The sequence below is a fragment of the Crocodylus siamensis genome, chromosome 5 (assembly GCF_052110815.1).
Source record: "Crocodylus siamensis isolate JL-2025a chromosome 5, ASM5211081v1, whole genome shotgun sequence".
In the NCBI taxonomy this organism is placed as follows: Eukaryota; Metazoa; Chordata; order Crocodylia; family Crocodylidae; genus Crocodylus; species Crocodylus siamensis.
Genome location: NC_143399.1, coordinates 120,473,067 through 120,490,331, shown reverse-complemented (window position 1 = coordinate 120,490,331; position 17,265 = coordinate 120,473,067). Strand labels below are relative to the sequence as shown.

The 17,265-nt window shown below is 42.3% G+C and overlaps 1 protein-coding gene across 3 annotated transcripts in view; it reads left to right on the top strand.

Annotated features, from left to right (window-relative positions):
* CDK13 (cyclin dependent kinase 13) overlaps positions 1–17,265 on the top strand; it is a 74,692-nt gene that overhangs the window by 11,849 nt on the left and 45,578 nt on the right. For all 3 annotated transcript variants that reach the window (XM_090050070.1, XM_090050068.1, XM_090050069.1), the window contains exons 2-4: positions 2,972–3,577; positions 13,527–13,697; positions 16,159–16,298. In XM_090050070.1, coding sequence (XP_089906196.1) covers positions 2,972–3,577; positions 13,527–13,697; positions 16,159–16,298 — 917 coding nt within the window. The remainder of the gene's footprint in view (positions 1–2,971; positions 3,578–13,526; positions 13,698–16,158; positions 16,299–17,265) is intronic.

Here is a 17,265-nt window from a genome sequence, read left to right as displayed (position 1 = left end):
ACATTGGTACAAAGGTACCTATTAATATGCCTCATTTCTGTATACAAAGTTATGCTGTTCATGGGTGTCAATATAACTGGATAACTAGGCATAGAACCACTGTAATTATTTTTGAAGAAAAATCATTCCTAAATGAAATTATTATACCCATACAAAAGCCATGTGTTCACCAAGCTGAGGGTAAAATACATTTTAAAAACGCATTGCCTGTATATTTCAACATTTTGAAAGCCCACGGCTTATAGGGCAAGCTGCCCTTAATAGGCTAGCCGCTAAGGATAAGGGGGTCTTCTGTACCAATCGCATATGAAAATGTAATTTGCCTTGTTTACACTGGGTTTTTATAAATGTGTTAGGCATGTTTCAAAAATATGTACTTTTATTTTAATCTGGTTCTGTTCAAGAAGCCTTTGAGGAAAATTGAGGAATCTTATTTCCATGCTTTAAAAAGATACATTTTTTGGAAACAAAACAGAGGTTTCTGTTGTGGCATGTCATATAGAAACCAAAATGGAACAGGTTGATTTGTATTTTGCTTTTTCAGTTCTGGTCTGTTTTATGTTTTGGTGATAGTGCATTTAAGGGCTTTATTTATTAAAGTGAATATTGAAGTACTTTTGTGCATTTTACATAACTACTTTAGGGCTAGTTGGAGATAGTGATTTCCTTTCTCTCTGCTCCCTCCCCCAGTGTCTTAAATTCTCACTTTTTCACCTTGTTTACTTCTGTGGCAAGCAGTGGGGTTTACAAAAACCTCTGGTGTATAGCAAGATGACTACGTTTAATACTCCTGTTTTCTGAGAAGTATCTTGATGTAAAGATTTTGATTAGGCCATAACATCTTTGAAATGTGACCTGTATACTCACTGGATTAAGTTGAAATTTGGTTTCTATCTAGCATTTTACAGTTAGACCCAAATTCAGATTAAGTAGTTCAGTCAACCTGATGTCAAGTTCTCAGGGAAGCTGATAGTCTAGTTAAAGGGTTTGAAAAGGTTTATTTTGATATGGGGATTCATATTTCTTTCCTGGACATCTGCAAGTATAGTACATGCAGTAGAAACTTCTACATTTCTATCCTGTGAGATGCTGTATTTGTTGATCTGAATCAGAATTGAATTGCTGGCTCTTCAAATTTTTGAACAGCAAGGACTTAATAATATTTTTATATCTTTTTGTTTGCTTGTTTTAGACTTACCATCTCAGGTGTTGTTGGTTGCATTTATTATGTCCTAGAGTCTCTAGCAGACTGGGAACTGATCACAGCTCCTATTTGTTTGTATAAATATAATCACTGTAAATCATCTCTTTCCCAGTAATGTTTTGATCAGAAAAGAGAGGCTGGTATATTTCTAAAAATTGAATTTAGGCCAGCAATTATAGACATGATGAATATATCCAATGCATGCATGTATGTAAGTTAAAACATGAACAAACTCTTTCATAAATGTCCATGCAATTATAAGGGTGTTGGTTGTAACCTTCTTTGGATAATTTTGATATCTATTACTAGACCAACTAAAATAGTCGAAAAAATTATTCGCAAGCTTTCGGGTATAAGCACCTTTCTTCAGGTACAGGGAGCGTAATTGCAATGAATTGGACTACATAATTGCAATGAATTGGACTACTTTATTGGTTTTAATTGGAGAATTTACTTTTCAGCAAATGCATGGTCTAAATTGGCAGTTTGTCCCCAGTAGCTTTTAATAGAACTAAATTGGAGCTCCTAGGCAGGTCAAAATATGAGCTATTCTTAAATAGCGAATAAGTAAAATGAAAATATGTATGGATTTATGGATTATAGTGATCCCATTCTTTAAATGTAAATGAAATATTTACTGTACTGTGAGCACCTGTTGATTACATTCATTTATGATGAAATTTAATACAGATGTACTGGAAATACTGTTTAAGTATGGAATTCATAGAAATACATTTTAATACTACAACATTATTTAAATCCTTAGAAATGAAGCTTAAAGTTGAATGTTGTCTTTCTGTATGTCTCTGTGCCCAGTGGCATTGTAAAAGTGTTTCTGTATTTAGTAGTTTTTAGATGTAATGGTAAAAAGATTATTCTGATTATAGTGGTATAGTAATTTTTAAGAGGTAAAGTTATAAGTTGAGATTCTTACAGAAATATTACTACAGGTTGCTATGTAGCTTTGTTGTGCCTCTTAAATTAGTAGCTTAATATAGTTTGATTTTGTTTTCAAATTCATGTTACTATAGGCTTCCTAACTTTTTTCTTAACTTCTACTAGAGCAGCCTCATCCTTACCTGGATGTGGTTAAACAAATTAATACTGTATAAATTGATTAAAATCAATGTTTCAACAAACCAAGAACAGCCCTCATATTTGGGGAGGAAAAGGACTACTTTTCTCCTAAAATGTATATTCCTGTTTTGTGGCGATCACAGATTTAAAAAAAAAGGTCAAATCAGGAAAAGATAGGACATTTTGAAAAAGGTATACTTAAAGGAAGAAACTTAAGGTATGGACAGGCAGAAAAACTATATTGAGGAGTGGGGGATAACTTGTCATCCATCAATCTGATTCACTATAACTGAATGCTTGCTCTGTTTCAATGAATGGAAACTGAACTGCAGTAATTTAGCAGCTGTTTCATTCAGGAGTAAAATGCTCTGGTTCAGCTTCTGTTTACTGTGGAACAGAGATGACATACAAAACAGTTAAATGTGGTAAGATTCCTTTCCCCCTACCCCCATCCTCCATTCTCTTTTTAATTTGGCATGATTGTTTCATCTTTGTATAGCTTAATGTGTTTCTCAGGCTCCTCTGTGGTTAGTAGGTACTGGATTCAGGGCTACAACTCGCATATTTTCCCTTACTCTTTCATTCACCCTTTAAACATAGTGATGATAATTGCATAAAGGCAGCTACGTTTAGTAAAAAGAAATGCAACTTTTGAACCTGCATTAATTGAATCTTTGCTGTTTTGATCAGGAGATCAGCAAAATCCCGCAGCAGAAGCCCTTACTCCTCAAGGCACTCAAGGTCTCGGAGCAGGCACAGATTATCTAGATCCAGAAGTCGTCACTCAAGCATTTCTCCTAGTACACTGACTCTGAAAAGTAGCCTGGCTGCTGAATTGAACAAGAACAAAAAGGCTAGAGCTGCAGAGGCGGCCAAAGCCAGTGCAAAAGCATCAAACACCTCTACTCCTACTAAGGGGAATGCTGACACTGGCGCAAATGCGCCTCAAACAAACAATGTGAAGGATCTGAAGAAAATAAAACCTGAGCATACACCTTCTCCTACTATTGGTGCAACCTTGAAAAATGACAAGGCAAAAGCAAAGGTAACTCTTCAGGAGACAAAGGCAGAAAATAACTTGATTGTGGATAAAGTCACCAAGCAGAAAACTACAGCAGTGAAAGAGACTAAACCAACTGCTGTAAAACAGCAGCCAGTCACTGTAAAAGAGAAAAGCAAACCATCTACACCAAGTGTAGTAGCCAAGGAAAAGGACAGAAATGTTGCACTACCAACCTCCACATTGCCACCCTTGCCTTTGCCTCCAATGCTGCCTGAAGACAAAGATACTGACAGGTAAGTTTGTTGCACCTTTTTACTACATGTTTTCAAGTACAACTGTGCCTTTCTGTGGGCCTGATTCCAGCATTTAGATGAAACTTATGGTAGTTTCTTTCTGTTTTCTCGTAGAGTTTGATTTAAAATGATGATGACTAGTGATTTGCATGATTTGAGCATAATAGTAAGAGAACTAGCTTACCCAAGGAGTTGAGATGGGGAAAGGTTTAATTCTAAGAGGTATTTGTGAATACAAGCTATGCTGGAGGGCAAATGGAAAAGCAGAAGTGGTTGGTGGTTTTTAGATCTAATTGAGATCTCAGAACAGCAGTGTATAAAATATATATTTAGTAACTATTTGAAAGCTAGTTTCTTTATAACTTATTTGCTGTTCGTTTGCATTCCAGGCTCTTTCTCCTCTGACAGCTATTAATATCACTAACACCTACAGTAGTGTAATGAATGAAACTCCTAACTCTTTCAAGGATTGGTATTCCAAGTACTTGCATATAAAGCATCTTCAGTTCATTTCTGAAGTGAGCTACAGAAACAGAGCTGTAACTGGGTAGGCCACGGTGTAGGAGAAGTGGTCAGAGGTTCGCTGCTGCTGTTAGGGAAGATGTCACCTTTTATTTTGCCACTGATATGCATGTCAAAGGGCCAAAACCCCATTAGTTCAAAGCAGCAAAAAAGGAGCTGACTTATCCAGAAGCAACAGCAAACCGCTAGCTGCTACTTCTGTACTGTGCACCACTGCCATTTCTTTGCATTCTGTGCTTCTGGAGCTGTTGTGGGAAACATGCATGGGAATGGGAGCAGTAAAGCATCACCCAAGGTCCATTCTGCACCTCTCCCAATCTCTCAAGGCAGTGCCTGGGGCTCATGCCTCGCTTCCCTACCTATCATTATACTACTGTACAAAAATACAGCGTGTTCATAGTGAAGAAATTCCTGTGTAGATCTCAGACATCTTCTGGAATCTAGGTTTTATAGCCTTAAGATAAAAACCTTACTGTGATCTATACTGGAATTGAAATCTGTCACACTTCCTGGTTTTTTGATGAAATTTGGTCTGGGGGACGTATTCCAGTATTACCCTCTTGTGAGTTCTGTGATTAAATGTTAGAATTTTCAGCCTGCTTGCAGTTTTATAAGATCAGATACAGAAAACTGGTGGAAGAAAATCAGGATAACATTTGAAAGCATGCCTTTTTATTTTCTCAGCATTCAGGCTGCAGTGATAACATAACTTAAAAGTGCTCCGCAGGTACATACAGACTTTCCTCAAGACTTCAACAACTAGAAGGAAACTCAAAGCCTTATGTAGTATTTTGTCTTTTGTTCTTGGTAGCTATTAAACCTCACCTATCTTTTGAAAACATGGTAGGAGCCCATACACATACGTTGTCTTTGACTTGTGTGTTTTGTTTTACTGTCAAAAATTACGTAGAGCTCAGACCCACATGTTTCTTTCTATTAAACTGCTCGCTTAAAAAAATATGACAACAGCTCTTAGCCTACAGATTAGCACAGAAATGCAGTCTAAGTGCCTGGCTGACTTTTTATATAGTAGAAAATACATAGATTCTTCTGAGGAAAAGAAACAAAAGAATTCCGTTCACTTTTGCAGAGCTATGAATTTATATAATGAATATAGGAAGGGGGTGTTTCTGTTGTGTACCCTTCAAAGACAGTGGCAAAGCTCCCCTTAGTTTTAGCAGGAACAGTGCTCTGGAGTTAGCTTGAAAATATGAGTTGGGAGGGGAGCAGGAAGTGGGAGGACACAAAGCTGTAATGAACCCTTCCAATTTGGTAGCATTGGTTATTGGGGGGAGGGAAGTGTGATTTCTTCTGATCCTCGGTGAATAGTAACATTTTCCTCAATGAGACATCTGAATAAGGTTTTATAATTTATTCAAGCTATCTGAATTTCCAGAACTGCCACACCAACTATTATCTGGTTAGGAATAGAAGTAATCCCAATCCAGCAAAGATAGAAGTTGAACCACACTGATTCAGCAAAAGGTAAATGGACTGGTTTCCTTTAGTATCAAACCTTGCCATTTGCCAGTCATAGAAGGAAGAGGCTTGTGTAGCAGGTCAAGGCCTCTGGCAGTTTTGTGCAAAGGTGTTTGTCTTGTGCAATATGTCAGCCATATTTGAAGGTTAAACGAGAGGGTATTGTAGAGCAGGCCTGCCTCAGCCTGTTCTACCTAAGTGGTATCGGGATGCATGTTCAGACTTTGAACAAGAACTGATATGTTTACAAACTGTTATAAGCTTAAGGCTACTAGTCTAAAATGAAGTTAAAGAAAAATGTTTTGTTTCAGAAAGAGGTATTTTATCTTGGGCATGCAACCTGTGTGAGAAGAATTTTCACTGACAAAGAAAACCAAGGCTTTCTAGATGGGGCCTCAGTTAGTTTATACACTCATGAAGACAAATTTTGAATTTAGGAGTGTTTCAACAAGTAGGAGATTGTGGGGATCCACAAAAATTATATTAGGTGTTGAACTGTTTCAACCATCTAGTCAGACTGTCAGTGTTTTGTTTAGTTAGTTTTGGGGGAAAAAAATCAGTAAAGAGATTAGGATAGTAGTTGATGAGATCATTCCATGAACCCTTTCATTGGTTGTATTTTGGTCATGACTTAATAATCCCAAAGAACCTATCTGAGATCATTCCTGGAGCAGAACCAATCGGTTTGCACCATGTAGAATCCAAACTTGAAAGAGCTCATACTTTTGTAATGGAGCATAGGCTCTGATAAAATGAGAAGACTCTGTGGTGCATGATTTTATGGGGAAACTTTTAAGATGAAGGACCCAGAATGGCTTTACAATTCTAGGAGAAGGAAGGGGTAGAAGCCTTAATTTGGATAAATGTGGGTGGATGCAGTACTGACATGGCTGAAGTGCTGTTTGGGATACAGTTGATACCGGTAACTAAATTCAAAATTGTCTGTAAGGCTCATGTGAGAAGAATTTATATGGATTCACCTTAAACCATTAAGATAGCTGTGGAAACTGAGGCTGGAAAAATTGTGACTCTGTGTTTCGCCAGTTGAACTGAAGGGCAGGTCTGGTCCCAGGGAACAGATTCTACAGAAACACTAGGCATTCCTCAGTGGATCGGTGAGATAAAGCCTCCAAGGTGGTTGAAAGGAAGTCTGGCAGAGAAGCAACAACTACCAAAAGATTTGGAAGAGAGTCAAACTGGTTTATTTTGGGAAAATATCCTGGTGCACATAAACAAGATGAATATTCTTATCTCTGTCTGTGGTGGGTTGTTTAGGGTTTCACTAGTTTGATGATTGGCAAAAGCTAAAACAGGTTTGACCCAACAGGGATGACAATATCTCTTTGCTGAGAGTGGGTGTAACATGGTGGCAAGAAGCCATTAAGCTCTCTTCTGTATGCAAGCAGGTAGTTTTGTAGGCATTAGGGGCTGGAAGGGACCTCTTGAGGTCATAGAGTCCAGCCCTCCCGCCCCCACTGTAGGCAGGAAGTCAGCGGGGATCACATGATCCCAGCAAGAAAAATATCCAGATTTTTTTTTTTTAAAGAGTCCTGAGTAGGTGCTTGCACCACCTCTGGAGGGGAGTCTGTTCCAGACCCTGGACACACGTACTGTAAAGACCTTTTTTCTTATGTCTAGTCTGAATCGGCCTTCCTGGAGTTTATGGCCGTTTGACCTTGTTATCCCTTGGGAGGAGCTCTGGTGAACAGCTGTTCTCCCAGGTCCTGATGGACCCCTCTTATATAATTGTAGGCTGCCACCAAGTCCCCACTGAGCCTTCTTTTTTCCAGACTGAAGAGTCCCAGGTAGTTGGAACCATAGCAGTCTAAACCCCATGCATGAGCACAAGTCCGCATCCAGAACAAAGGTGTTTTCAAAGTACATATGGGCAGAGAGGTATTTCTGGCCATTTTGAAGATGCATGTTTCTGAAAGAACCCACAATACCAAAGGAACTGAGAGTAGGCAAGGGAAGCACCACGTACATGAGCACTGCTCGGAGCAAAAGCTAAATGGGAGAGCTTTTGAGCTGATTGTTAGCTAAAAGAGGCTTGGAGCTCTGAGTGAAGATTGTCCTCTTTTTTGCTGCGTTTTGTGTTTGTGGGGCAGCACCCTAATTTGTTGTCAACAAACATAATTGCATAGAAGCTACCTGGCTCATGACCAGTGTCGTCTTTCTTTCAGAGCTCCTAACCTTGGCTAACTGGTCGTGTCAAAAATAGAGAAGTGTACCTGTCAAGTAGCATATTTGGTTAGGTTTGGTCTTTTATTTTCTAATAGTTTAGGACATTGGTGCTCAAACCTTTGGCTCTGCAGGTCAGATGAGTGGCATGTGGCTGAACCCCGGGCTGAATTGGACCCCAGTGGCCTAGCGCTTCTCCCTCCCACCCTGCACACACCATGAATGGGCCCCAGGGGCCTGGCGCTGCTCCCACCAGGCCTTGTGCACTGGTATCGGGAGCCTGAGCCAGGATCCAGGGCTCAGGTCTCTTCATAGATTTGGAAATATGGTGGCAGGGGAGTGATGTTGCTGCCCCCCCCCGCTGTTCCCCCACACCCTTTATTTGGGAGGACTCTTTTAGTGAGTACTGCCAATTTAAAAATAAAACAATAGAAATGACTTTGACGTCCTCTTGTAATTTGTTTGTTTATAGTAATTTGTGTAAACCTTTTTCTTTTTTCCTAAATATCTGAAACACTTCGATTTCAAAATATTTTGGAGCTGTTTGTTAGTTTCCCTTTGTAGCCCCTATACTTTAAAACTTTTCATGTATATCACATTACACTAAGTAAACAAACTGAATAATTTTCCCTTGCTTATTTCTTTCATAGTAATTTGAGATGATGGAAATAACTGCAGTGGGTAACACATTCAGAGGGTAGTGTGAACTACTTAAAAGTTATAGGGGTGTAGGTTGTAGCTGTGTTGGTCTAAGGACACGGGCAGACAAGGTTCTTTGGGTAAATCTGATATCTTTTATTAGACCCACTGTTTAAGTTGGTCTATTTAAAAGTTGTCTAAACCCCATACAAATCTTATCTACTTAAAAAATGACATTCTGATGACTCAAACTGTAAATTATGTGCTGCAGCCATTGCTAACTCTCCATAAGACAAGAAAGATAACTTGAGAAATCAGTACTGGATGTAATAGCCCCCAAAAGATTAATTAAAATGAGAGCCAAAGCATGAAAAAAGAAAACCTCAAAACACTGAGCATATTTAGTGGGAGGGGGAAATGTAAGGTACTTCATCTTAACTTTTATGGTGAGGAAAGTAAAATATGATCAGGTAGGGAAAATTATTGAGAATTTGTATCTTGCTGGAGAAAAGGAAAGATGACTTTAATCTGCTCACTGGGGTTGATTTTTAGAGTTTTGTAAGGTGTTCGTGTACCACAGTGCTGGGGGCATTGTGAAAATAGAAGTATTTGTATTTCTTCTCTGCTTTTTTCCACCAAAGTTGCCATTTCCTGCCTAGTTTAATGCATGTGTACTGAAAGTAATACAATAGGAGAATTTATGATTACTGCTTAAACTACTTCTTAAATAACTACTACTTTCCGAAATAAACTATGCCCTTTATCAGGTTTACGTTATGAAATAAACTCAGTTTAAAATTTGCCTGCTAACTTAAAACCACCCTCATACTTCTCAGTGTGGAAGAACAAATAACCATATCTTCTTGCATACAACACATGTTTCTCCCCACCATTGAGCTGTGTCTATTAAGCAGGGAAGCTGTTTTCATCATTGGAAAAGAAGTATGCCTGGAGACAGTATAAATGCCATGCAGCTGCCAAGATGGCTGCTACCTATCTGACTTAAATCGCTGGAGGGGCAGAGGGTTCTCTGAACCCTCTCTCAGCTGTGGCTATTGACTGAGTGCTGTAGCTTGTGCCTGAAGCAGCAGGTGAGCTGATGGTAGCATGCAGATGGAGCTTGTGGTATGGAAATGGCACTATTTACATAAATAACCACTTTCACCAAAGAATTAATCTTGTTACTCCCTTTGCTGGGTCTGGGGCCTTACCAGGTGTGATGAAGAATAAGTGCTCCTGGAAACATAGTGTGTCCAGGAAGTGTGACACCCAGGAGACAGTCTGGGTGAGGCAACAAGAACTTCCTGCCACACCAGGAAGCAAATACAGTACTGACTAATAAATCTGACAATGTAGATTGCTTTAAGTCTCTCAGTAAAGTTAAGCAAGTGTGGAAATCTGGGATTATACTTTCATTTTGTATGTGATTATTCTTTTGCTTTGTAGTGGGAAATGAAATTTGCTTTTTTAGGTTCTTGTAGAGGTAGGCAAAATTGTAGAGGTAGATTTTGCTAATTCATGAGAATTGGTGATGTTAAGTAAACAAAAGTGAAGCTGATCTGTCCAGTTTCATTATTCAGGCTGGATGTAATGAAGTAAACCAACATAAATATTTAAATTTAACTTAGTTTTAATCATGAGTTTAGAATTGAGTTACCTGAGACTGCTTTGTGTGTAATGTCTACACGGTTTCTAGTGTATTCACTTTATTGTCTTGTGCATAACTAATTCCTGAATTCCTGCTGTTAGAAGACTTTGAATAACTGTTGTGGGACCAAGAAGTATGAGTGAACGATGTTTTTCTCCCTCCAGGAAAATTCTCAAAACAAACATGATACATTACTCTTCTAGAATTTAGAAACAAATGAAGCACATTAGCAGGAAGAAAACAGGGAGTACAAAAAAAAAAAAAGGCAACATTACATGAGAGAGCTCTACATTAGACTCTGGATTATTCTGGTAGACCAGTTTTGGGTTACTGTTTAACACCGTACTGACAGCCATTAACTGTTGCGTATAATGCAATGAATTGTAATTTGAAAATGTTGAAGTATTGTGAGGCCTCCATATAAAAACTGTATTAAATGACCAATTTTTTTCCAGTGAAATAATACTTTAATAACTTGAAAAATACTTAAGTGGGGAGAAGTCATTATAGTACTGTTTCCTTTTGAAGAAGTGTTGCTTTTTTTTTCTTTGGAGGTAAGGAAGCAGCCAGTAGAACAATGCAGTCATGCAGAGCAGCAGTAAGTGCTAGGTATAGAGAGGAGGTAGGCAAAATACAGCTCATGGGCCAAATCTGGCCTCTGGAGCAAATTTACCTGGTCTTGGTCCTGTCTGGTAACACTGGGGCACTTCTGTCCTGTGCCAGCTTGGCATGGAATGGGGGTGCCCTAGCACCATCTACCTTCCCTGGTCCTGGCCCAGTCCTGGGCACTGCAGGTAGCAGGGCATGGGAGTCGCCTCTGATCCACCACTATTCCTTTTCTGCTTCTGGGCTATGCATCCTGGGTCAGAGGAGGCAACAGGCAAGGGAAGGCAGGAGGAAGTCTAAGTTGCTCCCAAGATTCCTCCACGAGGCTTGCAGCCATCCTCTTCCCCTTGTGGGTGATGCAGCCCTCCAGCAAGGCCTGGGGATGGATTCAAGTTCTGCCCTGACCCTGTGCTGTCACTGCCACAAGATTCTGGCCCTGGCCCTGGACATGCAGTTCCAGGGACCTGCACGGGCAGGGTGTGCGGGTGAGCAGGGAGTGGTGTCCGGGCCCAGGGGTGGGATCATGTGGCAGTAACAGTGTGGGCCTGGGGTGGGGCAGAGCTGTGATCTGCTCCCTGCACATCCCTGCCTGCGGAATCTCCTCCTGTCACGGGCATGCCGGAAGCAGATCGTGGCTCTAACCCAGCCCTGGTCCATATTGTCACTGGCATGCAACCCCTCTTTGTGACCCCAGCCTCACCCACCTCTCCTGCTCCTGAAGACCTGCTGCCTGGGGTCCTGTCCCATGTAGGGAGTTTTGGTGAGTTGGTATGGAGGGAGTTGGGGGTGCTGTCCTGGCCTGCAACAGCTCACCAAAACAGCCTATGTAGTCTTCAGGCCCAAATAATTGCCCACCCCGATGTTGAGCATGTAGAGTTTGACTGCCACACATCATGTGTGCTCATACTGCTTCTTGTGATTTAAGGCTTTTAATGGGATAAGGAGAATTTATTGTTCTTCTAGCTATCTTCATAGATGTAGGGCCGGAAGGGACCTTGTAGATCTTCTAGTCCGACCCCCTGCCCTGGGCAGGAGAGAGAACTGGGTTCAAATGACCCCAGCTAGGTAAACATCAAGCCTTCTCTCAAAGACCCCAAAGGTAGGAGCCAGCACCACTTCCCTTGGAAGTTGGTTCCAGATCCTAGCTGCCCTGACTGTGAGGTAGTGCCTTCTAATGTCTAGTCTAAACCTGTTCTCTAACAACTTATGGCCATTATTCTTTGTTACTCCAGGAGGTGCTCGGGGGAACAAGGTCTCTCCCAATCCACGCTGGATGCCCTAGTGAGTTTATAAATGGCCACCAGGTTCCACCCTCAGCCTTATCTTGAGAGGGCTGAACAGGTTCAAGTTCCGTAGCCTCTCCTCATACAGTCTGCCCTGCTGTCCCCTGATCATGTGAGTGGCCCTCCTTTGGACCCTCTCAATGCTGTCCACATCCCTCCTGAAGTGCGGCGCCCAGAAGTGGACACAGTACTTCAGCTGCGGCCTGACCAGTGTCGCATACAGGGGGAAGATCACCTCCTTGGCCCTGCTTGTGATGCATCTGTGGATGCACGACAAGGTACGGTTAGCCCTACTGACTGTGCCTTGCATTGTCGGCCCATGTTCATCTTGGAGTCAGTAATGACTCCAAGATCTCTTTCTGTCACTGTGCTTTCGAGAAGGGAGTTCCCCAGCCTATAGATGTGCTGCTGGTTCCTACTGCCTTAGTGCAGCACCCTGCACTTGTCAGTATTGAATCCCATCCTACTGTAATTTGCCCACCCCTGTAACCTTTCCAGGTCCTGCTGTAATCTGTCCTTTCCTTCCCTGTATGCCTTTCATACAGGATCTTAAGACATTGGCTTAGGATGAGGGGGAAATGTCCCTTTATTATTAGGGGAAATAGTAAAACTCTGGATAACTGAATTATAAAACCACATGTATGAAGTGTATGGTAGACATTAAACAGAACCCAGGTTTCTTTTCCCTCTTTCTCTGTTCTGACCACTAATGCGTGCTCTCTTGTCTTAAATTTTAACATTTGAACTGCTATTTGAACAAAAGAGTGTATGAAATACTGTATTTTTCTGAATCCAAGACGATCCCCCTCACAGTGGTTAAATTTTATACATGGAAAATGTATAAGTTTGTTAGAATTTTCTAGGTATAGAATCTAATTATTGGAGGGCTGTCTTAAATTAATTCCTGCCCGCTTCTACAGCAAGGGAAGTAGTGGCTGGGGGTGGGGAGGGGTCAGATAGCTGTTGGGGCCAGGAAGCACCCTGGTCCTTTGCCTCACCCCCTACTTTTCCCTCCTGCAGCCCCCATCCCCATCTCTCTATAGCCTCTTCCACTCTCCCCACCCACTTTCTCTGCCTTTTCTCCCCCCACCTTACTGTCAGATGCTGCTTGAGCTCTGTTTCCTCCTGGCTCATGGAGCACAGCCACTGCCTGGCCACATAGCAGTATTTGCACTGCTGATTGTCTGGGCAGGGGATGGAGAAGAGACAGTGCTCTGTGCCTGGGAGGGAATCCAACCTGAGCCAGAGCCAAGCTGTGCCTGACAGTAAGGGAAGGAATGGGGCAAATCAAGGACAGAAGCTGCAGAGGAGTGGAGGTGGGGGCAAGCAGCTGCTGTGAGCCTGACTCTGGCCCTGACTTGGCTTGGGGCCAGTCAGAGCTGCAGCAGTCACTTGTCCCCCACCCCTCTGTTTTGTACATGAATCTAAGACCAGGGGCTTTTCCCCACCATGCTGTTGGAGGGGTGGGGGCACCTCATCTTACATTCGAGTAAATGTGGTATTTACAATGCATTTCATCCAGATATTGACTTGTTAGGATTTCAGTGAGTTAAACGTCTTAGTTGATTTTATTTTTGTTTTATTTATAAAGTTCACGAGAGACTATTACAGTCAAGTCAGTTAAAAAAGAAGTGGAGAAGAAACTCCGACATCTGCTTGCAGACTTGCCACTACCACCTGAGTTGCCTGGAGGAGATGACCTATCCAAAAGTCCCGAGGAAAAGAAACCAGCAGTTCAGACACACAGCAAAAGGAGGCCTAAGTAAGTGTGTACTACTTCCCTTTGAAAACAGTCTGGTTGCATAGAATTAAAGTGGTAAGTTTCCCCATAGTATACTAATGTGGAATAGATGACATTTGTCTGGCTTTTCATATCTGTTTAATATAGGAGATAAAAAAGATTTGACTCAAGATTTGTTCCCATTCTGTTGATCTGTCTGGTCTTTTTTACATGATCGTGAATACTTTTTTTTGTTTTGAATCCTCTTCAGAGACAATCCTTGGGAGCTCTGGCCCTACATGGGGAAGAATTGATGACACTTTACCTCCTAGTTTCCTATTTGCATCTTTTGCCCTAAGTCCTGTTCAGTTCTATCCCCTCATTTATGCCTGCTTAGCTGTGCACATCACTGAGGGACTGGGTTAGCAGAAAGGACAGGCAGAGAGAGGAACTTTTTGGAAAATATCTGTTGATGAGCTGCCAGAAATGTGTGCTTGAGATTAGATATGTGTGTTAACCCAGGTCTGGCTTAAAACTTCCTTGACTTTTATATCCTCCCTTAAAACATTTTCTTCTCAGAAATTCATTTTTGCTCTTAAACTACCCAGAAAGAATCAGTGCTATGGCCAGTTAATTGTTCCTTTCTTCGCATTCCACCCCCTCCCTCCCATCCTTTTGCTTCTTATGGGCAAGAATAGTGCCCCTGCAATGCCCAGGAGCAAGTGGTGGCTGTTGAATTGCATGTTTCGCATTGTAGTTTAAATGGGATGGTATCTTTAGGTCAGTAAAACATGTCTTGCATGGACAGACACTGGCAAAACTGTTTCCAAAATGTAGTTAGAAGATTAAATATATTTTTAAATTCCAGTGGAAATCAGTTTTAAACAGACAGATGTTTGTTTGTTTGTTTGTTTGTTTCAAATTACAAATTTGAAAAATATATAGCAGCTTTGTGGTAATCTGGGTCTGTCCAACCCTGGCTACGCACCACTTGGCTGCACAGCCCCTGCATGCTATGCCACATGGGTCCAAATCTGCTGTGCTGCAGTGGGCAGTCCCCACCATGATGCACTGATGACTGCACTGCACAGGATCCCCTAAGTTTCCTTGCCATGGACTCCTTCTACCCTGTGCATCAAACTGTGCTGCACTGACATCAGAGGCAGGAAGCAGAAGCTGAGGGGGGGAGGAGGAACTCAAGATAGTAGTAGTGGCAGCAGCAGCAGCAGGAGAAAAATGGGGAAGTAGCATCCAGACTGGGAGACTAACCCCTTGGGGGCCACCAGTTGGACAGCCCTATGTTACAGGGCTGTGAAAAGCTTTGGTCGCTGATTCGATTCAGAGGCGAATCGCTGAATCCGAATTGAATCAGGAGACCCATTAAAAGGCCTGAATTGAATCCGAAGCCTCCAAATCAATTTGGGAAAGATTCAGAGAGATTCGGATTGGCATGGGAGAGGCAGGCACAGCCAGGTGCAGCTGCAGGTTCTCCTGCGGCTCCTCGGGCAGTGGGAGCTGTGGGAGAAGCCCCCGCGGCTGCCCTGCCCGGCCCCATCCCCTGCCTGGCCCAGCCTCCTGGTGCTGCATGGGGGCGCTCTGCTACGAGTTCCAGAGGGCCCTGATCCCCGCTGCCAGAGCTGGTGGGTGTGGGGCTTTTTTTTAAATGCTGGGAGGATACAGGGGCTTCTCCTGCGGCTTCCCCCTACCAAGGAAGAGGCAGGCACAACTGAAGGAGCTGTGGGAGAAGCCCCCATGGCTGCCCTGCCCAGTCCCAGCCTCCCAGCACTTGCACTTAAATAAGCCCCACACTCACTGGCTGTAGCAGCAGTCAGGGCCTCCGAGGGCTCTTGGCAGAGCCCGTCCATGCAGGAGGGAGCTTGGCATTGCTCAGCCCCAGCTCCCAAATAGTGCACAGCATCCTGCCTAGCTATGCTACACCTGCGCCATGGGGCAGCTGGTGTGCAGGTACCAGGCAGGAGGCAATCCCCATGCTGCCCTGTGGTGTACAGGGCCCTGATCAGAGGCCCTAATCCTTGCTGCTGTAGCCGGTGAGTTCGGGGCTTTTATTTTAAAGTGTCAGGCGGGGTATGGGGCCTGGCAGGGCAGCCATGATGGCTTCTCCTGTGGCTCTCTCCAGCTGATCCGAATCTCTGAATCAGCACCGACTCTCCGATTCTGCTTTGGCCCTGTCGAATTGCTGTCCTCCGAATCGGCCAAATCAAATACTTCCCTATTCACACAGGCCAACTATGTTAGTATATGGGAAATGGAAAGTGAAACTGTCTTGAAAGAGAAATTAAACTAAAATTAACTAAATAGTTTCATTTTCCAAGCTGGGAGAAATAAAGAACATGAATATTGAAAGTTGGATTATTTTGGGTCTTACAGCTTTTATTTTCAAAGAAACAGTAACGTGGGTAAGGAACCCTTGCTTTTTTATAAGTTAATCAAAGTTCAGATAAATACATTGTCGTTAAAGATTAATTTTACTTCTATTTACCAGAATATGTGGCCCACGTCATGGTGAAACAAAGGAAAAAGAGATTGACTGGGGAAAACGCTGTGTGGATAAATTTGACATTATTGGGATTATTGGAGAAGGCACGTATGGGCAAGTTTACAAGGCCAGGGATAAGGATACAGGTAAGATCTAAAAACATAATGAATGAGCATTGATTACAGAATTGTAGTGTTACAGGAGTTTAATATGGATACCATGTATTTCTGCCACCTCAAGTGGCTGATTTCTTCACAATTGTTCTCGTCTTTAATGCTGACAGTTCTCCATGGCAAGGCTACATAAAATAGTGCATCTGGGGAGATGCTCAAAAAGTAAGCTGCATGTTTTTGGCCAATTTGTTATTCTTGCCTTGAACACACTAAAAGTAAAGAGAGGAGGGGAGACAGACTCACAGAACAATAACCTTTGGATCTGTTGTTGGAACTGGCCTTGTACAGACATTTGGTTTCTCCTTATATGGAGAGATCCATGACTGTACAGATGTTCAGGCTTTTTCTCCCTGAGTAAAAATGGCTATTCTAGGAAAAAAATAACCTGGTAACAATCAAGGTTAAATCACTCTTGGGAGAGTTTCTCCAGGGAAAACAAATGTCTGTACATGCTGTGACTTTTCTCAAAAGCGAACATAGTCCTCCAGTATCCCCTCCCTTTCCCTACTGTGCTCTTACTTCTCCCAATCAGAGCTGCCCTATGCACTGCTGCCATTTGTTGTCAGGCAGACTAAAGGAGCCTGCAGAACATGCTGAGATGTGTGCATTCCCGCCCCCCCCCCGGCGCTGGCTGCACAATCTCAGCACTGCAAGCTCTCCACTCTTCAGTGCCTCAGGATTCGAATGTCTATACATGTGGCTCTGAATAAGTTTTATGTTTTGTTTTGTCTTTTCCTACCAGGAAAACAAACCTGGGAGAATGTTTGTACAAAGCCAAAGGGTGTGATTTGGAAAGTATGTTCTGGAATTTGGCTGTTTTTGCTCTGTGCCACAGACTCATAGCTGCTCTCTGAATAATAGGGGAAAATCTTGCTCTTCCCAAAATGTCATCTGTAGGATTGTTTTGGATGTAGTATGTCAGATAAATGTCATACATGGC